This window comes from Drosophila albomicans, chromosome 2R (assembly GCF_009650485.2).
Source record: "Drosophila albomicans strain 15112-1751.03 chromosome 2R, ASM965048v2, whole genome shotgun sequence".
Classification (NCBI taxonomy): Eukaryota; Metazoa; Arthropoda; class Insecta; order Diptera; family Drosophilidae; genus Drosophila; species Drosophila albomicans.
In genome coordinates, this window is record NC_047631.2 from 4,539,025 (window position 1) to 4,558,877 (window position 19,853).

At 45.5% G+C, this 19,853-nt stretch overlaps 5 protein-coding genes across 9 annotated transcripts; 2 read left to right on the top strand and 3 right to left on the bottom strand.

Annotated features, from left to right (window-relative positions):
* The first annotated feature begins 33 nt into the window (after positions 1–33).
* Positions 34–1,607, top strand: LOC117574585 (uncharacterized). The gene is made up of 3 exons (XM_034258468.2): positions 34–325; positions 430–846; positions 903–1,607. The coding sequence occupies exons 1-3, from the start codon at positions 166–168 to the stop codon at positions 1,592–1,594; spliced, it is 1,269 nt and encodes a 422-aa protein (XP_034114359.1). The 5' UTR covers positions 34–165; the 3' UTR covers positions 1,595–1,607.
* A 278-nt stretch (positions 1,608–1,885) lies between these two features.
* On the bottom strand, positions 1,886–3,672 carry LOC117574584 (probable basic-leucine zipper transcription factor N). Its single transcript, XM_034258467.2, has 2 exons — positions 2,077–3,672; positions 1,886–2,022 (listed from the first exon to the last, which is right to left on the bottom strand). Exons 1-2 carry the CDS (start codon positions 3,466–3,468, stop codon positions 1,897–1,899), a joined length of 1,518 nt encoding a protein of 505 aa, XP_034114358.1. The 5' UTR covers positions 3,469–3,672; the 3' UTR covers positions 1,886–1,896.
* A 275-nt stretch (positions 3,673–3,947) lies between these two features.
* LOC117574583 (uncharacterized) lies at positions 3,948–6,873 on the top strand. Its single transcript, XM_052007384.1, has 4 exons — positions 3,948–4,054; positions 4,277–4,849; positions 4,912–5,461; positions 5,616–6,873. Exons 2-4 carry the CDS (start codon positions 4,367–4,369, stop codon positions 6,800–6,802), a joined length of 2,220 nt encoding a protein of 739 aa, XP_051863344.1. The 5' UTR covers positions 3,948–4,054; positions 4,277–4,366; the 3' UTR covers positions 6,803–6,873.
* Positions 6,874–6,888: 15 nt separating this feature from the next.
* LOC117574580 (HEAT repeat-containing protein 5B) lies at positions 6,889–19,838 on the bottom strand. 5 transcript variants are annotated; one of them, XM_034258464.2, is made up of 8 exons: positions 19,683–19,838; positions 14,607–15,032; positions 12,904–14,550; positions 12,569–12,842; positions 12,406–12,438; positions 8,088–11,862; positions 7,780–7,794; positions 6,889–7,473 (listed from the first exon to the last, which is right to left on the bottom strand). In XM_034258464.2, the coding sequence occupies exons 2-8, from the start codon at positions 14,942–14,944 to the stop codon at positions 7,145–7,147; spliced, it is 6,411 nt and encodes a 2,136-aa protein (XP_034114355.2). In that variant the 5' UTR covers positions 14,945–15,032; positions 19,683–19,838; the 3' UTR covers positions 6,889–7,144. The 5 variants fall into 5 exon arrangements, with proteins under 5 accessions (XP_034114355.2, XP_034114351.2, XP_034114353.2 ...); XM_034258460.2 differs by lacking the exon at positions 19,683–19,838 and adding an exon at positions 16,324–16,658; XM_034258462.2 differs by lacking the exons at positions 12,406–12,438; positions 19,683–19,838 and adding an exon at positions 16,324–16,658.
* On the bottom strand, positions 17,208–18,552 carry LOC117574586 (uncharacterized). Its single transcript, XM_034258469.2, has one exon. It carries the CDS (start codon positions 18,297–18,299, stop codon positions 17,319–17,321), a length of 981 nt encoding a protein of 326 aa, XP_034114360.2. The 5' UTR covers positions 18,300–18,552; the 3' UTR covers positions 17,208–17,318.
* Positions 19,839–19,853: the final 15 nt, after the last annotated feature.

The window sequence follows — 19,853 nt, forward strand, 5'->3', positions numbered from 1 at the left end:
CTAGCGGGTCAATAAGAAAATAAATTATAAAGGAACACTGGCTTGTCTATCGGTCATCGGCTTGTCGTTCTAGCTACGTATCATCGACGACAAGACGCAGTTGGACTTAAATATATTAATAAACAACTACAAATTGGGACTGAAGGAAGATACTATAACAATATAATGGCTAACAATAGCAATACTGTATATTGTGGCGTGCATGTTAAGAACAAATTGAGCGATTTCCATCCACTGCATAACATTGATTTGGAACAAAATGTGGCGTACTTGAAGAAAATCATTACACAGCAGCTGCAGCTGCAGTTTGATGCCAACGAACTTGGTGAGTTTCTAGATTCGTAAATATTTCTATATATGTACATATGTATGCATACGTATGTCTAGACGTAGCAATATTGCAAACTCATCATGCGCAAATTTAAACAGATGTATGCTACCTTGGCAAGATACTCGACGATGACTCGAAGTTGTCCAATGCCATGAAACCGAACGCAATTGTTCATTGTTTTCGCAAAATGAAGGGCTATGAACCGTATCAACCGCCCCCCGCCAGCGATATCAATACCAAACACATCCAGGAACTATTCTCTCTGACGTCGCATTTACAGATCAGCGTGACGTCGCGCTTTAATATACTGCAGAAAATACTGGTGGAGTATCCGGAATTTCGTCGCAATTTGGGCGCCCAGGCATTAATTCGAGATTCGGTGCTGTTTAATATGTTGCACGAACCAGAGGTAGTTCAGAATCTAGTACGCGATTATCCACTAATCTGCGATGCGGCCTCCTTCATTGTGGACACCATACGCAAGGAGCTAGCACGAAACAGTTCTGCGCCACAATGTAAGTATATAGGTTATAGTTATTTTAAAAAGTTTAATCGTTGTTGCTTTTTGCAGTTCAAGAGCAGGCTGCTTCCGAGTCGACCACATCGTCCGAGGAAGAGAATTCCTTAGGCGCTGGAAGCAGCAGTAGCGGCGGCAGCAGCAGCACTGCAGCTGTTAATGTGGCCGCCGCTGCAGCTGCCAATCGTCGCGATGAACTGGCCAACATCCGTCAGATCAGCCGCCAGCAGCTGGCCAATGCTTTGGCACGCGTGGATATGAGCTCATTTAACTCGCTGTCCAATATTGCACAGCGCAATGTGGACGAGGCGCTTGGTGATGATCAGCCACAAACTAGTGCAGGAGCAGGCAACAACACTGCATCCACTGCATCTACAACTGCAGCAGGCGGTGCAACTTCTGCTATATCCTCGGAGTTGTTTCGCAATGAGCTAGCGCGCGCCTTTCAATCGTTGCAGTCACAACAACCGCCAACGGCAACAGCAACCAATGCACCTGTGGAAAACATGGATGTGGAGGCGGCAGATCACGATGCTGCCGATGATCCTGAGGATGACGACGATGCTGTGGCTGGCGATGATAGTGATGTGCTGCCGCGTTGCTATCGCCGCCATCGCTTCACGGATCAGTTGCGGACCATGGCAGCCATGGGATTCATCAATCACACGCAGAATGTTAATTACTTGACGCTGGCCGATGGAAATGTGGAGCACGCCATAAATCTGCTGATGTTGGGCATGAACTGAAATCTTTCACTCTTAGCACATTGTATTTATTCTGCTGTTGCTGCTGCCAGATGTCATCATATATATGAATATATATATAAATATATAAATTAAATGTAGTATGTGAATTCACATACAATATATGTACACTTTAAGCGAGTTAGCATTATGTTTAGTACGAGTTATGCAAACAAAAAGTTCAGTACTCAATTATCATAATTATAATAATAATACAAATCGAATCAAAATACGCTTGTGTGTGTGTGTGTTTAACGATTAGGCAATTGTATTGACTGCGCATTGCATTCAAACATCATTTGAAACTACTTAATTAAATAGTCTAACGCTTTGTCCTTATTGTTATCAAATTTCAAAAGCGCCACCGAGATTTTCGTTTCATCAAAGCCAAGATCCAACAACTCGCCTTGTGGTATGAGGTGTTCGATTATCTGAAAGGCAAGCACTTTAATTATTTATAATTATTTTCAAAATTTGGAATCTACCTTCTTGTCATCAATGCCACACAGACTGATTACTTTCGCCACACGCTCCAAGGGAAATCCCATGCTGCTGATGCGTTGCGCCAGCTTCTTTTGTGGTGCTGCCAGCTCTTGGAATACATTGTTTGCATTGCTGTGTTGCATCTCCTTCGATGTTGCGGTTGCTGCCGCGGAAGGCGAAGTCTGCTCCGTTCCTTGAGGGTCATTCTCATTGTGGTGACTATGCAATCGAGCGCGTCGATTCTCCGCTTGCTGCAATTCACTCTTGAGCTCACGTAAAATATCAGGCACACTTCTGGACTTGGTTTCCGTCTCCTGTGGCTGTAACAACGCATTCGCCACTTGGTTGGCAGCGATGACAGGCAGCTGAGAAGGATGAGTTCCATAGCCGTTGACATACGTGTGATGCAAGTAATTATGATTTTGATTTTGATTCTGATATTGCGGCTGTTGTTGTGGATAGTAGTGTTGATTGTAGATCATTTCCTGATAAACATGCTGCGGCAACTGTGGCTGCGGCTGTTGTGGAGTGTTGTAGATAGGTGCTGGGTAGATGGCTGGAATGTCTGGGGCATCATCACAGTGTAGTTGAAAGTTGACACTATCGAGCGTCGCTTTGGTTTCCGCAAGTGTCGTTACAGCCAATTCCAACTCGACAGGCATCTCCTCTTGCTTTGGCTGCTCTTCAGACCGCGTCTGTTGCTGCACTTGCTCATCGTTTTGGCCAGTTGCCTGTGAATGCTGCTGCGTTAGCTGCGTCTGATGCAAAACCTGCGCCAAAATATCCAAATCATTGATGGTCTTCAATTCAATATTATCGAAAGGTGTCGAGTTCATATTGTACTCAAAGTCAGCATAATTCAGAGAACTGTTGCGTTTGTGGTGTGCAACCACAACGGGAGTCGTGCCACTGAGTTTGGTGGGCTGCAGTATATCGTTGAAATTGTTGCACGAGTTTATTGACTTTGCTTCGCGTTGTTCACATGACTCAGCACCATTTATTGATTTCGTTGTTGTTGCTGGTGTCTCGACTGCTATCTCATTGTCATCGTCATCATCGTCACTATCTGAGGATAAGTCCGCTGCACTTGGATATTCAACAGCTCCCAGCATTTCCTTTTGCCTTGCCTCCAGTGCCCTTTGACGTTCTTGCTTGCGCTGATCCTGGCGTCCGTGGCGTGCTTGCTGTTGCTGCTGGCGCATGCGACGCCACTGCTGACATTGGTTGAGCACACTGCGCTCCAGCTGGAAGTCATATTGATACGCTTCATCGTCCGCCAGTGAGTAATTGGAACTGTTTAGTTGGGCCAAACGATTGGCAATCGTCTGTGGCAATTGGTAAATTAGTGGCGGCGGTTTATAGCGATCGACTATTTTGACGGGCACATCATCCATATTATATATGACCTGCACTAGACATACGGCGAATTTTCTTCTTTATTTTCATTAATTTGTTGGCTACGCACTTTTTTTGTAGCCACCCCGTGTTTTTGTTGCTTTTTTCCACTGCTCTTTTGTTTTTTGCGAAACAATCGCGATATACCGCAATCAGTCCACAACTGCCAATCGATAACAATTGAGTCATATGTTTTTTGATGTAGTGTGTACACACTGTTCAAGCGCAGAAAGCATAGGGCGTAAGTATTTATGAGAGAAATATGCAAAAGTTTTTAAGTTAACTTAGATTTTTAGTTTAGATCATTTTTAATTGCGTATATTATCGGCTTACATTGGTATAATGAATTTTGCGCCTAAGAGTAGAGGATGATTTTTTTCGATTCACAGCTGTTTTTTGTTTATGCATGAAGAAGAGATGTGTACACTCAACTAAAAAAATAATAAGTAATAAGCTTTAGAGTGTAACTAATTGTTCTAAATTCAACTTCAGAAGCAATATCTGTTTTTAAAAATTTTTAATTGTGTTTAATTGCAGCCTAAATTTTTGTAAATTATTTTGCGCCTAAGAGTAGGGAATGTTTATGTTCGTCTCATATTAATGGATCAGCTGGTTTTTGTTTATGTTTTTGATTCCATCTGATAAAAATTTTTAGATTTTCAATTTGGACCGAATTGCATTATTTGATGCTTATCAGTGTTATTGTTATTTATTGGTGATAAAGTCAAGCAGATATCTATATATGGCGGACTGGCCGTTTTATTAATGCCTAAAAATGCCAAACGCGTTGATTTGTAATTCTTTCAGCAAATGCAGAATATCATCCGTGGACTAAATGAAGAACGTACTTTACATGAATTTGCATTATAATTGTATTTGTGTGCCATTTAGAGAATAATGTTCGCAGCGGATAAACTGACGCTGAATCCCCAGCAAATATTAAACGAAATTGTGACACTGCTGGAAACCACAGCCGTGCCAAGTGATGGAAATGCTTTACTGTTGAATCAGGAGATGCAACGTCGTCTCGAGTACGTGCGCACGCGTATTTTGCAACTGTTGAAGCAGGTGCAAGCTCGCTATTCACGCAACGAGGAGATTCTTGTGCGCCGTCTAAAGCCACGTTCTCTCAAATCGCAGAGAGAATCGCTGGCAGCTGATGAAAGCATAAGCTTTACGGGTGCCGTGCTTCGTGGAGGAACGTTTTTTTTCAAGGGCAATTTGTACTTTCGCGATATGCATGGACGCAGTTGTCCCAACAATGAGGACTACGATAGACGCAGTAGCACTGAAATGTTTCCCACTGACTTCGATATGCGCTCTAAGCATGTGTGGACGGTGCTCGATAAAAAGAATATCGTTATGGGCATTAAAGAGCAGGTGAGAGATTATGTGGATATTCCATAATTATAATTGTTTACTTATATGCTTTACTTGTGTAGCTGCTGTCACATGTTACCTATAATAAAACAGGAAGTCGACCAGGCAAACGCAAGAACATTGATTTGCACACACAAACATTGGCCAGTTTGCTGAGTTCTGTGGATAGCACTTTTAGCATTGACTGGAATGAGATCAGCATTTCGAAATTGGAGCGTCGTCATTCCGCGTACAGCTGTGAAGCCATGTGGTTCGTGTATTTGCATCCACAGCTCAAACGCGACGACTGGACTGCCGAGGAAGATGAGCGTCTCTTAGAGGTGGCTCAAAGCCACAAGCTACAGGATTGGCAAGCTATTGCAAGTGCGGTATCTCAGCGTTCCGACTATCAATGCTTTGTGCGCGTCCAGACTGCATTACGATTTTACTTGGAACCTTTGTGCAGCGTTAAATGGAGTGAACAGGATAATGTTCGATTGCGGAAGATTGTCGAGCGAAATACTGTGAATGGAGTCACTGATTGGCCTCAGGTAGTCGAGCACTTCCCAGGTCGATCGAAATCCACGCTAATTGGACGCTATTTGTATGTGCTGCATCCCAGCATATGTCATGGTAAGTTGTTACATTTACAAAAACTAACCAAGAACAAAAAGCATTATGGCTTAACTATTTATTAATTCTCATTGTGAGAGAAAAAACTGTATTCCTCTAAATTAAGACTGTGATCAGATGGCAATATTTGTACAATATTTATCAATCCTTTCAGAACCTTTTACGGACAAAGAGGACTTGATGCTGTTCGCTGCCGTCGAAGAGTACAATGGTAAATTTCATTGCTTTCCCCGCACACTCTTTCCAAATCGATCGCTGGCACAGCTACGAACGCGTTATCACAATGTGCTGGCCCAGCGTAACAAGACGGATTCGTGGTCTGTAGAGGATGACAACAAGCTAATGGGATTTGTGAAGTCCCATGGCACCTCGCAATGGGTAAACTGTGCCAGTCATTTGGGCAATCATACACGCACAAGTTGTCGCACACGCTTCATGGTTATCAAGCGGTTCTTGGAACAGCATCCCGATGCAGAAGTCTCCGATATACCTCGACGAAAGACGACAAAAAATGCAGCAGTTACCTCAGAGAATTGGGTGCAACGTTTCCAGGAGTGGCAAGAGGATCCAGACTCATTACTTGACCACTCGGATGTGAGGCCAAAAGCAAAGAAAATCAAGCGCGAGCAACTTGCCAATGTGAATAAGCGGCGCGGCATAGATGTTCACATCTATGAGTACTTCAAGTTTGCCTATCATCTCTCATTGCAATCGCCTGCGCCACAAATACCTCTGCCTAGAGAGAAAGGTAAACTGAATGTTGTAGCAAAAGCACTTAGATTTCGACCTGTAACTACTTCAAGTGATAAGCTCGTCGAGAGTATTGCGTTGCCCAAGTATCTATGTCGGTGCTATAGTGAAATGTTAAGTCAACTACCGCCGGCCACTAATGATGGTGTGTCACAAGCCGCGGCCTTGCTGCAACCCAATTGGTCCACGATGATGGGATTCCGATCCATTTGTATATTGTCAGCGCACTGTCGTAAACATGCGACGCAGTCGTCAATTGACTATGACGAATCTCATGCAGCTGTTCAGCTATTCCGACAACGTTTACGTACCCTCTTCTTTCGGACAACGCTGTTAAGTCGTTTGGAACCGTCAATGTTTGAACAACTGCCAGTGGCTTTGATGAGACTACCGCGTCCAGTTGTTAATTATCCCCTGCGCGACACGAGGACACGCGTTGATGCCCCATTACAATCACGTTCAAAATTGACGCCAACTCAAGAACAAGAAACGGCGCGCAGGCAAATTAAGGAATTGGAACCTATGTCGAAGTCCGAGCCAATTGATTGCAAAGAGGAACCTATTTTTAAGGAAGAGTTGTCTATTGATTAGCACAAGTCAATAGAATTATATACAACCGATGGATTTAAATGTGTTTTATAATAACTAATATCGTATTTAAGTATATATATATATATGTATATAACTAACAATATGAAATATATCCTCACACAAAGGACCAATCTGTTTGTAGATTTCGTATATGCATATATCAAGTTTTAATTTATATATATATGTATGTATATGTATGGTAGGTTCTTTAGGTACTTATTATGCGTTTAGCGCAAAAGAAAACCGAAAGTATTGCAAGCATTTCCTTAGCAGGCTGTAATAAATCACGCTATTAGCTTTGCATATCGTTAGTTGCGTGCATTATATATCGAAACGGTTCAATTATTGGAAGTTGCTAAAGTCAGTTTTCAGTTTGATCGTCGGCTTCTGTGGCTTTGCCAGCAATCCGTTCCGTTGCGCCTCGTTGGCCTTCTGGGCGAGATTAATTGACTGCTGCTGATTCCGTATGGCCGCCTCCAGTTTCTGTCGCAGCTCGGGCTTTTGACACATCAATGCCTTGAACTCCTGCGGATACTTAGGTCCAATCTTCAACAGCCACTGCAAGGCATGCTCGTGCAGTTGACGTTGATACTTGGGTAACGTGCGCAGCTTGCTCAGATCGGCCAGATAGCTGATTAGCACCGGAACCAGCAGGGTTAGCATTTGTATATCTGTGAAATATCGAAATACAATTATTAGACGAAGTCTTAAGAACTGACAAAACTTAATAGCCAAGACAAAACAGTTAACAGTGCGATGCAAGAAGGCTGCGGATGTGTCAGCATTATAATTAGTAGTGAATTTATAAATACATGCAGTTTGGACACAACACTTAAAGCAACTACAATATGAATTACAAACATCTATTTAATTATTTAATGTGATCTTATGTGCATTTCTTAATATTGAGAGGAGTGCAAAGAATTCTTGTGAATGACTTCATTATTAAATATGTTTTTATGGGCGCATCTATTTACCTTGTAGCAAGTTTCCTAACGATAACGATATGTGGATATTATTATGTTTAGTAAAGTGTGATGGATGAGTAAGGAAAGCAATTGAAAGAGAAGAGACGAAGAGAATAAATAGAGCAGAATATAAGAAAAAAACTTTACTATTTGTATTTGACGACAATAACAAATTGTGCGCCAAGCTTGACAGCGCTAATCGCTATTGGTAACATGGACTTTTCGTACTGGGAGTGTATCGAGGATCGATCGCTCTACTTGCGAATTATGCAGATCTGAAAATTAGTTACGTCATTCAAGCAATTGGTGCTACTTACGATGCTGCGGCTCGGCGAGCTCGATTAACTGATCCACGGTCACAATGCTCTCAAGAGTCACCTGCAGCTCCAGTTCACTGGCTGGCAACTTACTAGACTCCGCGTACAAAGATTCAATGATGCGGGGCGCCAATGCATGGATGTAGGGGGTTGATGTTTTAAGATCGGCCTTTGTGAATATAGAACGAGTCGTCTCGATGCATTTCAACTTGACTGACAAATTCTCCGATTGCAAACACTGACGGAAATGATTGATGCACGGATATTGCAGCGAAGGCGCAGACACCACAGATGCGGGTGTGTGAAGTATGAATACAGCAATGGCCAGCAACATGGTAACTTCATCCACTTTGCGCTCCTCGTTGTCGCCAGCCGTTTTGGTCATATCGATAATAGTGGCCAAGGCACTCTGCAGCAGCTGCTGCCAATCGTCCACAGTGCTGGGCTGTTGGGCCCAGCGATGAACGCAAACGGAGCGCAGACACTGAAGGGCGGCTTGCACAGCGCAAGTGTTGGCCAGAATGCTGCTGTCAATGAACGACTTGTTGGCAATCTCGCGAATAATGCTCGTGGTCATGTAAAGTATGGTGGGCAGTATAGTCAAGGCACCGCTGGGCGTGCACAACTCGAGCAGCTGCTCCACACACTGTAGTCCACTGGCCACCAGTCGGCCATTGTCATCGCCCAGCACCGAAAAGAATGAGGCATTGTTTTTGGCATAGGCGTAGTCCAGCTGCAGGTTGGTTTGCTTGCTGGGATTGAGGCTGGGTATTTGACGCACAAAGAGGCAGAGGCACACCTCCAACACAGCATAGACATGCGAGCTGCCTGGCTGCATGACGCTGCCTTCACCCAACTCTACGTTCTCGGGAACGTTATCATTGGCATTGTCCGAGGCCTGTTGACTGTCGCGATTGCGCTGCAAATCCTCGCGAGCCGCCTGTATGGTCTGCTTCAGTATCTCCACGCACAGCAGCTGAACGAGCAGCTCATCACGGGTGAGTATCTGGCGATGCAGTACGTGACACAGCTCAATGGTCAGTGCTCGATCTTTGATCAGCTGGCGACGTGCCCAATCCGAATCGAAGATACTGTGCAGCGCTCGCAGGCAACTGACGATGTTTCTCGGCTTGTCGGAGCTGCGCATGCTGCACAAAGCCTCCATGCAAATGCCGAAGATCATATGGAATCGATCCGCCGACAGAGAGCCGTGTGTAATGTGATTGTTGTTGGACTCTGGCTCTGGTGAGCCCGCCGTTGTGGTTTCCACTTGCGTCTGTGTATCTTGATGCCTCGCGAAACCTTCGTCACGCAACCAAAGAGCCGCCGCATACATAATGGGTGGCCAGCTTGTCATGTAGTGCGGCTTGGATGAGTTGATCGTGTCCGTGGTGTAGAACGAGCCACCATCGCGTGGCAATTGCGATTGAAACTCAGCGGGCAGCAGCAGCAGCGCATGATCCTTCATTGCGGCCAGCCAATGGTTCGATAAATTGTGCAGCTCTGGCTGCACCAGACCCAGCAAACTCTCGCCACGGTTATCCACATCCAGGTCCAGGCCACTCACGAGCTCTGTTTGCGCTGACGATCCTGCTCCTCCAGCTGGAGAGATGGCCAGCAGTGAGGCGGGCGCCTTGCCATTGCCCAGCATGGCGACAATGTAGACTTCGGCCCACGCCTTTAGAATACTGAGCTTCTCCAATGTGGCCATCGATTCGTTGTACAATTGCGTGCTGTTCGTCTTCGTGTACAGCTTGTTCAGCGAACTGACCAGCAATTGATGCACTCGCCGCAAATCGCTAATGTCCCGAGCGACGCCAGAGCCAATCCAAGCGGAGCACACTTCACATGCTGCGGCCGTCACATGGGATGGCGTGTCGGGAGCAAAAGCTGGACGCAAGGCAGCGCCAACCTGTGCCTGATACTGCTCCAGCAGCAGATGGCCAGGAAATTCTGGTTCGGGCACGTTTGCAAATCGATCTATGATCTCCTGCAGAGTGCGCAATCCCTCCAGCCGCAGCTGATCCGAGTCCGAGGTGGCAGCCATGAATGACATGCGTATGAGCTCTGCCAAATGGAGAATGAGATAGTCACCGCTGCGCGATTTTATCAGCTGCTGTTCCTTGGCCTGCAGCAGATCAAAGTGCAATGCATTGGCCGCCTCACAACTGGAGATGATGCGACGCACGCATTGTGCGGCAAAGACGCGCGTGGGCCAACGTGGCTGCACTGCGGGATGCGTGGAAGTGTTCTCCTCCGCCCGATACTCGGTGACATCGTCAGCATACTCCTCCTCCTCATCGTCGTCGTCATCGGTATTTAATTGTTCGCCCGTGCCCGACTTGCCAGCTGCATCACCGGCAGCTCCTGCCAGTGCCGTTGGATCTTCAATGGCTCCGCCACCCTCTACGGCCACGGTGAGCACCTTCTTGCAGAGGCTCAGCCAATTGCTAAGATTATCGGCCGCAAGCATTTGCAGCATCGATGTGAGAGTGTCGTGTATATTCTTCAGCATCTCCGCATCCGTTTCAGTGTCGAGCATAGAGAATAGCAGACCCGGTAGACCATATTCCGTAATTATCAAGTCCGGGCATTGCTCCGGCGTTATGGTCAACGCCAAGTCACATACTTCACGTGCCTCGCGATGAGCCAGTTGACGCAAACAGGCAACTGCCGCCTTTCGTAGTATGAAGTAATTGCTGGCCAGCATTTTGACCAGCGTTGGAACGAGAGTGTCCAACTGCAGAGACTTGCAGGCAAACAAATGCAGCTGCTGCAGACAGCCAATTGCCTCCGATTGCACCAGCGGATCGGCATGAGATTGCAGCAGAGCCGCCGCGCAGAGGAAGGAGCTACGCATAGCATTGACTGCTGCATTGTTGCCTTGGAGCTCAGGACCAACGGTTGTGATCAAAGCATTTACCACTCGTCCGACACATTGATGTACATCCACATGGGCATGCGGTACGCTGAGCAGCAGTTTCAAAGAGAGCGTCAGCGTTGCCTCTACATAACCACGGAACATGGGTCCGCCAGAGTCAGCGATCTGGGCCAGCGCGTATAGCGCCCACACCTGCACCACTGGCGAGGCACTGTCCTGGGCCAAAGCGAGCAGAATGGAGACACTGGTGCTCAGATGCTGCGAGGATCCCATGCCGCCCACATAACGATGCAGACAACCCAGGGCATGTGAGTGTCCTGTCCGTGTTACCACATCGCGTGCTGACTTCAATTTATCGAAACTATTCTGCGCCAGTTCGGCTGTGAAATGAGAGTCAGCAACGACTTGAGCCAAACGTCCGAGAGATTCGCCAGCTGCACAGCGTATTGTTGAATTGGTGCTGGTCAATGAGGCGACTATTAAACTGGTGGCACTCTTCTTCACATCCTCCTGGCCAATGCTTGTCTTGCTGTCCGTAAGCTGTTTCAATGCAAACAGCAGCGCAGTGAAGATGTTCATCTGCACAGCTTCCTGCCGATTGCTCTTCGCCTGCTTAATGCACTCGGCGAAGTGATCCAGCATTTGGAGGCGATGCTTGTTGGCCACCTTGGGAAAAATGGTGCCATACAATGTCACGGCCATGTCAATAACCGCGACGCCCAGTGGCAGCGGACCTGGGCACTGTTGCGCCTTATTGATCAGTTGTAAGTTGTTAGTGCTTGCATTGCTGGGACTAGAGCTGCTGTAGTTGTGCTGGGCCGACCAGTTGGGCCGATACAGGCAGCAGGGATCGTGCTCTAGGGCGCCGGAACCAGCAGCGCTATTTGGCTGGAGCTGTGAAAAGAAAAATGAAAAAGTCAGATAAGGACAATAAAGTGGGTAAAATAATAACTGTGTGAAAAGGAACTAATTAATATCAACATTTTAATGTATCATAATCCAATGACAATGAAATAAAGTCGGAAGACATTTAGACAATAGCTTTTTGGGCACCACAAAAAATTGTATGCCAGCTTGCCAACAGCTATAGACTGGTTCATATGTATGACAACTATAATGACTTGACTTCATAAGGTCGATTATCACTAGATTGGAGTAACATTCTATCACATGGCAAGCAAATCAATAGTTCAGCTCGATTTACATTAAATTGTAACAAATATTAAATTGCCAACTAATTAAATCAAACTTGTAGTCCGTTTTTTGTTTAAAAAATAAAAATATTTGCATGATGAATGAGAGGAAAAAGAATATAAATTTAAAATCAAGCGTCAATTTGTTGTCCGCCGAAAAAAGAACAAACAAGTCAACTCGAAATAAATTGCGCATGCAAACACAAATCGTCCATTCAATATAGCGGACGGGCGCATAACTTACATGCTCGCCATCGACTTTTCGATTGGGTTCCATCTGCGGCGATAATATCGATACATGTGCAGACATTTAGGAATAGTTTAAAGGGTAAGAGGTAAGAGAGATTATAGATCACACACTTAAGCCTAATCAATATGTATTGAATAGTAATCACGTTGGAACGCACCTGATCTTCGATGGTACGATGATTTGTCTCCTGTAGCCAAGTGCCCAATATGATGGAGTCATCCCCGTGACAAAGAGTGCGCAACAGTGAATTTGTTGTGTTGGCTGCATTGTCAGACAGCGTAAACTCTGAGACGAGCATGCGCAAGAGATGCGTGTACGATGCCTCGAGAGCAGTGGGGGGCAGCAGCGTAAGAGTTTCAAACAGACGTAAGCGAACCATGGCCGCTGGTGCCTTCAATTGAGTGCCGTAGCTCTTAAGAACTGTCGCCAGGCTGCAAAGAAGAATGAGAATTGAATTTTCGTATGGAAAATATGTATAACGTGTTCACTTACTTGACCAACATTGCTAGAGCACTCTCGATGGGCGTGAGCAAACGCCGTGTTATATCCTCACTGACCAGATCCGGACAATTGAGCAGAAAGCTGTGCATCACTGAGAGGGCACCAGCGCGTCCCTCGAGAGTCACCTGCCAGGTGAAAGCATCGCCTCGCGCTTTTTCCGATTCGAGTTCCTTGTTGGAGCGTGGAAACGAGTTGCGCCACAGGAGCAACATGCGTGGCAACAGACCCTTGACCACAGGCGAACCAAGGGTCATAATGGCGCCAATCAGCAGCCAGCCCGCCTGGGTGCGATGCAGCGACATGCGGCTATTCTGGGAAGCAGAACGCAGCAGCTCCTCGGCACAATTGAACACCACTTTGCCTTTGGTGTGCGGTATGCCCAATGGTGAGTGGCGCGCGCTACCCAAAATGGCCGCTAAGGCGCAACTATAGCCCGCAATGGCTTCCGGCGAGGAGCGCATCTGTTCCATGGCCTCGATAAATCGATCGATCAGCGGTGTTATTTGACTGGGCACCGCAATGCAGCAGCTCCTTAGGCACCAGGCAGCCGCTAGACGTGCTGCGGCACAGGGATGCACCAGGACCGCACAGGTGGCATCGATGGCATTCAGCGATTGGTCTGTGAGCAGATTCTGTGCTGTTGTGCCCAGTCCAATGAACAGAGAGCTAAGCTCCTGTAGGGCACAGACTAGCAAGTGTTGACTGAACAGCGTCTCCTGGTTCGAGTCCTTGGCATTCTCCGGATTAAAGTCAATGGAGTTCATCTGCTTGGCCACCAAATGTATGAGTTCCTTGCAGGCGGCGCTTTGCGCCTTTTCCCCAAGCATTTTGCCAATTGTCGTTCGTAGTATAAAGTTGATGCACTTACGCGAATAGACGGCATCTACATGCGAGCAAGCTGCCTTTGGATTGGCTACCAAGTCCAGCACATGTGCTAGAAATGTGCTCAGTTGCCTCTCGAGCCAAACGCTGCCCATGAACTGCACAAACACCACATAGGCATGTGTTACGCCCACACGCACCTCACGATTAACTCCGGAGCTGCCTTTGATGATTTCTCCGGTGCCCTTGAGAAATGAAGCGCCGCCGCGTAGAAATCCAGCCATTAGTATATTCAATGCCTCGTCCAATGAAACCAGACGCAGTGTGCCGCCTTTGGCTGCCTGCAATGCGGCTGCTGCCTGGGCATGAGGCGATTTCTTGTTGCTTGCCGCCTCCGCCAGCTGTTGGGTGTAGGCCAAGAGCGTGCCCAGCAACTGAGCGACGGCACAGCGCACCTCGTAGTTACTGCCGTCGAAAGCGCGAAAGCAGAGATTGCCCAGACTCTCCAGCTCCGTTTGATACAAAAACGGGGCACTATAAATCATCTTGAGGATGCAGCGAGCGGCAGCAACACGCACAGCCATCACACGATCAAGTAGACAATGCTTGGCTGCCTTGTAGATATCCTTGTGCACGTTGGCAATCGCTGTTCCCATGCCGGCGCTTACCTTCTCCAGCGTGTGCATGATCTCGATGCGAGCTTGCGATTCTGCGTTCCTCAGCGTGCGAATTAAAATCTGCACAGTGTCCTCGTAAGTGCGTCCCATCATGCGTCCTAATTTCTCGTACATCGAACCCAATACACAAATGGCAGCACTGTAATCAAAATAATTGATAAGACGTGGAAATATGAAGAGAGCAATTCTACTTACAGCTTTGTGGGTAAATAGCTGGGTGAGTCATCCTTGTTCTTCAGTATATCATTGCATGCGTTGACCGTATCAAACAGCATAAAGGTGTCGCCCACGGAGAAGAGCGTGGCTAAGGCGCTGGCAATGAGCTTACGCATCGGAGGTCCGGGTGCACCCTGAATGCGATCCGACAACTGCTGTACGAGCTTCTTTTGTCCGGCCTTGATCTCATGCTTGGGCAAGTGCGGCAGGGATTTTTCCAAATAACGCAGCCATTCCAATTCGAAAACGGCATGTTTGTGCTCCGGCAACTGTTTCAGTGCCTCCTCGTTGAGGGTCAGGGTGTGGGCGAGTTCCATTTCGTCGTGTGGCGTTGCCTCTTCTTCGAGACTATTGCTCGCAGCTTTGCCAGCAGCGGCGGCGGTGTCGTCACTATGTATAAACGATCTGCAATGCAAATGGAATGTTTCATTAATTAAAATACATACTCTACATGTGTGCTTGTGTGTGTACATGAGCATGTCGTGGGAATGATGATAAACAGCCGTTGCTCGTATTTCACGATCTTCCTTCCCTCCCCCACATCAATCAACATCCGCATATACATTTGTATTTCAACATCTGTCTATGCGATCAATTTGAAATGTCGCTTATCGATAACTTGCAAGTGCGCTACTATTTCGATATCTGTAGATGCGATCAACTTAATTTGCTGCCTATTAATAACTGACAAGTGCACTAATATTTCGATAACTGCGATCAACGTCGTTTGTTGACATAGACCTTGAACTTGCTTTGCCAGCTCGCATGAATAATCCCCAGAGGTCACAGCGTCATAGACAAGAGCCCATTAGCTAGCTATTCAATTTAAAAAATCGTGCATCAGACGAGCAACCAAATACGATAAAAGCGATGTCGCTTAATCATGGTGCTGATTATTGAATTACACACGTTACAAAGGAAGCTGCAAGCTTTGATGCACGATAAGTGTAGGATAGGCTATCGCCTTGAGCGTGTTAAAAGGCAATTCGTTGACATAGATATAACTACACAACATGAGCACATATACATACGACTAGCGTATACATAAAAAGTCAAGAGGAACCAAATTTCAAGGGAGCAAGAGAAGAGGTTGCCTAAAAGAAAAAAAAAAAACAAAAAACAAAGACATGAAACGGCAACCGTCTTTGTCTTTCGTCTTTCCTTAAGCACCACACCAAAATGATGTGCGCCGGTTGTGGGGCAATGGTTATGGTTATGCGGCAGTCAAGAAACACACAATGGGGTAACGTCCTAAGGACTCGACCGAGGGGCTTTTGTTTGCGGTCGGTACTCAAGTGGTGCGCGTGTTGCATATACAAAATCAAATCCATACATACAGCAAGAAAGCCAGAACAATTGACGTCTTGTGGGCTCGTGTTACATAAGACGCCTTTGCTGCTTGTGCTTGCAACCCAAAAGAAGTACAGCTCTATCTCTCTGGTCGTGTGGATGCCACGCAAAAGGAAACAAGTAAAACCTGTAAGGTGCAGCAAATAGGAAAGTGCAACCACTAAAAAAAAAAAACAAGAAAAAAAAAAAGAAACACTGCTGCTCTGCAGCTCATCATCCACATCCCACCACCCTATTTTGGAATGAGCCGGGGCAAAGCCTCCCCGCATCGTTTGTGCCCCGGGACCATCATGGTGGTAGTTTGTTGAATTTGTTGTTGTCTGGGCATGTTGCAAGATTTATTTACCTGCGCGCCTCGTTGATGACTTTGCGCAGAAACTGCGGTGTGCGTGCAAAGTTTAAGTTTTCCATATTGCATTCACAACTTTAATATGAAAACTTTCTTTTTGCCTTCCTTGGCCAATTAAATGATTGGTACTTTCTGCTTGCAAATTTCACACAAATCGATAAATTCGCTACATGTTTCTTTTGCACTGTAGCCACTTGAAAACTACATTTGCCATCAATTATTTAGCTTTTCTTCAGCTCGCAAATTATTAATTGAATGACTTTTAATAATTACTATGAAGTTATAGCGAAAATAAACTTTATTATTTGCACCAACAGCGAGAGGCACTTGCTACGCGCATCAAATTCAAATGGCAACTGGGGAAGCAATCAGCAAAGCCAAGCAAAGAGCGGCAACTCAACCCGCAACCATAAACCGTCACAGTTCAGAGAGTTGTTGTGGGATTGTTACGTCTGGTTTTCGCGAGGAAACCAACCTATGTTGTGTGACGTCACAAGCTGAATTTTTAAAAAATTTCAAAATGTTTGTTGTTGATGAGTCCATATTAAATACTAAGGATTTATGCGTGTATCATAAGAATATTCATGTATTCATGACGTCATCTGGCAACACGATATGAGTAATCTTGTTAATAGCAGAATCTTGGCGCACAGGCGACTCGCTGACTGGTTGCAAAAACAAAGCAGCAAAGCGCAAGAGAGCAACACCCATCAAGAGAGCATGTCGCTCAATTTTATTCGCTCTCTCGCATTGCTTAAGCGTGTGTGTGTGTATGTGTTTGTGTAAGCATTAATAATGACGTCGTCACAGCTGTTGACAGCCGCCTGCAAAAAAAAAATAAAAAAAATACACTTCACAAGTCGTTATCGATAACTAACGTTGTGGGCGGAATAGCAAACTGTGTCAATGTGTCAAATGGCCGCTTCAAACGAAAAGTTTATCATTTCGAATTTATTATGGGTTTGATAATATATTGCAAAAATACTTAAGAACTAGGGCAAAAACTGCATGCTGGGTATATTGATAAGCGCCTTCGATGTGGCACTATTCGGATTGCCAAGGTCCTTAATGATGCCTCGCACCCGAGCGACCACATCGCTGCGCTGGATATCGCCGCGGTTTAGCATGCGCTGGAATAGTGTATGCAATTGCCGCGTTGACGAGGCATTGGACAACTCAAACAATTCCTGGATCAACTCCTCGGAGTATCCTTCGTATTTACTGAGATTGGCCGCCTTTGCGTCACGCTTGAGCAAATCGTAGACGAGTAGAAAGTCCACATATGGCTTCGTGGGAGGAACACGTTTCTTGCCTGCCGTCGAAGTGCTGCTCCAACGATCCATTGCCGATTCGACATCAAATGCGGCACGACCATAATTGTCATCATACAAACGCAAGAAATTATCCAAAGACTCCACATCGTTAGTGAAATCATCATGCAACGCTTCCGTTTGTATGTCGCGAATTAGTGAAAGTGGTAATTTATCAAAATCAGCATCATCATTGATCTCATCAAATAGGGCTTGGCCTTCCAGTGGCGCTAACCGCGAGCTATCTGCTACTGCAACTGGAGCAAAGACAGCTGGTCCATGGGGAGGCGTGGGTGCTGCTGTCGGACGCTCGGTGCTTGTGGTGCGCTCTGGTGTCTCCCACCAGCTGGGTGGTTGCCACCAACCACTGGTGCTCCCCGAGGGACGTCGGGTTGTCGTTGACGAAGGTCTCCCAGTGGGAGCAATTGTTGTTTTAGATGGCGGCGAGGAAGGAAGAGGTGTGCTGCTTGGTGACTGCTCCTCGTCAAAATCCACGCTGAATGGTGGCTCAGCAGTGGTGCTATGGAGCGGTTCGTATTGCAATAGATCGATATAGTAAGCCAATGCCTGCATTGAGGCAGGCAGATAGCTGTTCAGCAGATTTGCAGATTTTCCAGGCGAAAGCAGCCCGAATATCAGCAGTATTAAAATCCAACTGCGCATTTTACTAAAATTTGTTTGTTCGTCTTCAAGTTTTGGCAGCGATTTGGCCGGTTGAGAGACAGTTGGTTAACTAAAAGTTGGCAGTCGACAGCATGAATCTTCAGTCACTGAAGCTGGTTTTTTTTTGAAATGGATGCTCGTGCTAACTTTGTCATACCCTGTAACGGAGTACAGTGTAACACGGGTAGCATAGCTAGCGTAAAATTAAGAATATTGTTCCTCAACGTTTAAATCTTTTATTTTCTTCGTTTTCTGAGTCATGGAACAGTTTATTATTAATTTAAATAGTGAATAATTACTTGTTCCGAAATTATACTTATTATAGGGCCGAACTTTATGGGAACTAGATTCCCATATCATTAAACTCTAATGCAGTATTTCATCGCGACTATATGCATATCATTGGGTTTAAAAAAATCAAGCCTCAAACGATCAAATTCTTTAATAAATTTTTTACGAAAAAAAAATTAAAACCGCTGGTTTCTGTAATTTCTAATTTTCGAATTTTTCCCAGAGTATGTTTAAGTCAAATCTTAGTTTCTTGTTTGTTGATTTTTGTTTCTCTTTTTGTTTTGGCAAACTTGTTAAACAGAGGCCAGCGACCGCTTTGGGTTGCGTCAAAAATTTTGGTAACCGTTGTCCTCAGGCGTTGTTCTTGGAAAGAGTGAAAGAAGTTCGAGTGTGTGCTGTAAACCAGTTTGGGGATGGGCGAAGGCGTCTGTTAAATATTTATAAGTGGCATTTATATAAACCTGATTGTATTCTGTATGAGTGTTTTTTTTCGGCAAATAAATGACCAGGCAACACATATTACATCAAAATGCAATTTGAATACAACTGCTAAGTTTGAGAGCAACTGATAAATGCAGTTGCCGCACGCGTTATCGATCAATGGCCGGTAATCGAGAGCAGCAGCAGCTGTTCGCCGGCAATTAAAGTGTGAGCGAGATAGCACAAACCTGTTGTACTGTGCATACGTCACAATCTGTTGTTATTCTTGGGTAGGCTATGTTTTCGCTTTTTCGGCCAAAGTAGCAGCAAAAAATGGCACAAGGTAAGCAGGCCATCGACACTTATAGCGGCATCATTTAACGGATAACACATAAGAAAGATGACACAGATAACCTTTGCATAGCTGTTTACCCAAATAATTGTCGACAACTCACAAAAGCAAAGTGACACTAACGATTTAACACTTCATGTAATCTGGCGAACTATAATTATTGGTGTCGTGTCGTGTTGTCGCAGTCTCAAATGACAGCGGAGCACCCACACCCACACGCACACACTCTTACATGCAAGTCACACACAAACACACAATGAAAGCATTAACAAATGTTTATTATACATTCAAATTATCTGCGAGTCGAATAAAAAACTCACCGTTTCACAATTTGCACATTTACTACTAAAATTAAGAAGCCACTATCACATGTTTAATGCTTTTATTTTAAACAATTAAATGCAATTTTCACTTTAAGCAAATTCCACTACGCGTTGCGTTGATATGTGTTTGTGTATGCGTCAAAACGATAACAATGTAAATAATCGTTG

Bases quoted from the DNA above. Each gene is read 5' to 3' on its own strand.
- LOC117574585 (XM_034258468.2), top strand. From the start codon at position 166: ATGGCTAACAATAGCAATACTGTATATTGTGGCGTGCATGTTAAGAAC. The intron at 326-429 runs GTGAGTTTCTAG...AAATTTAAACAG, and splicing joins GTTTGATGCCAACGAACTTG to ATGTATGCTACCTTGGCAAG. The intron at 847-902 runs GTAAGTATATAG...TGCTTTTTGCAG, and splicing joins AAACAGTTCTGCGCCACAAT to TTCAAGAGCAGGCTGCTTCC.
- LOC117574584 (XM_034258467.2), bottom strand. From the start codon at position 3,468: ATGGATGATGTGCCCGTCAAAATAGTCGATCGCTATAAACCGCCGCCA. The intron at 2,023-2,076 runs GTAGATTCCAAA...CTTGCCTTTCAG, and splicing joins GTGGCATTGATGACAAGAAG to ATAATCGAACACCTCATACC.
- LOC117574583 (XM_052007384.1), top strand. From the start codon at position 4,367: ATGTTCGCAGCGGATAAACTGACGCTGAATCCCCAGCAAATATTAAAC. The intron at 4,850-4,911 runs GTGAGAGATTAT...TTACTTGTGTAG, and splicing joins TTATGGGCATTAAAGAGCAG to CTGCTGTCACATGTTACCTA. The intron at 5,462-5,615 runs GTAAGTTGTTAC...CAATCCTTTCAG, and splicing joins GCATCCCAGCATATGTCATG to AACCTTTTACGGACAAAGAG.
- LOC117574580 (XM_034258460.2), bottom strand. From the start codon at position 16,388: ATGGAAAACTTAAACTTTGCACGCACACCGCAGTTTCTGCGCAAAGTC. The intron at 15,033-16,323 runs GTAAATAAATCT...TTTGCATTGCAG, and splicing joins GTCATCAACGAGGCGCGCAG to ATCGTTTATACATAGTGACG. The intron at 14,551-14,606 runs GTAAGTAGAATT...TTTTGATTACAG, and splicing joins AGCTATTTACCCACAAAGCT to TGCTGCCATTTGTGTATTGG.
- LOC117574586 (XM_034258469.2), bottom strand. From the start codon at position 18,299: ATGCGCAGTTGGATTTTAATACTGCTGATATTCGGGCTGCTTTCGCCT.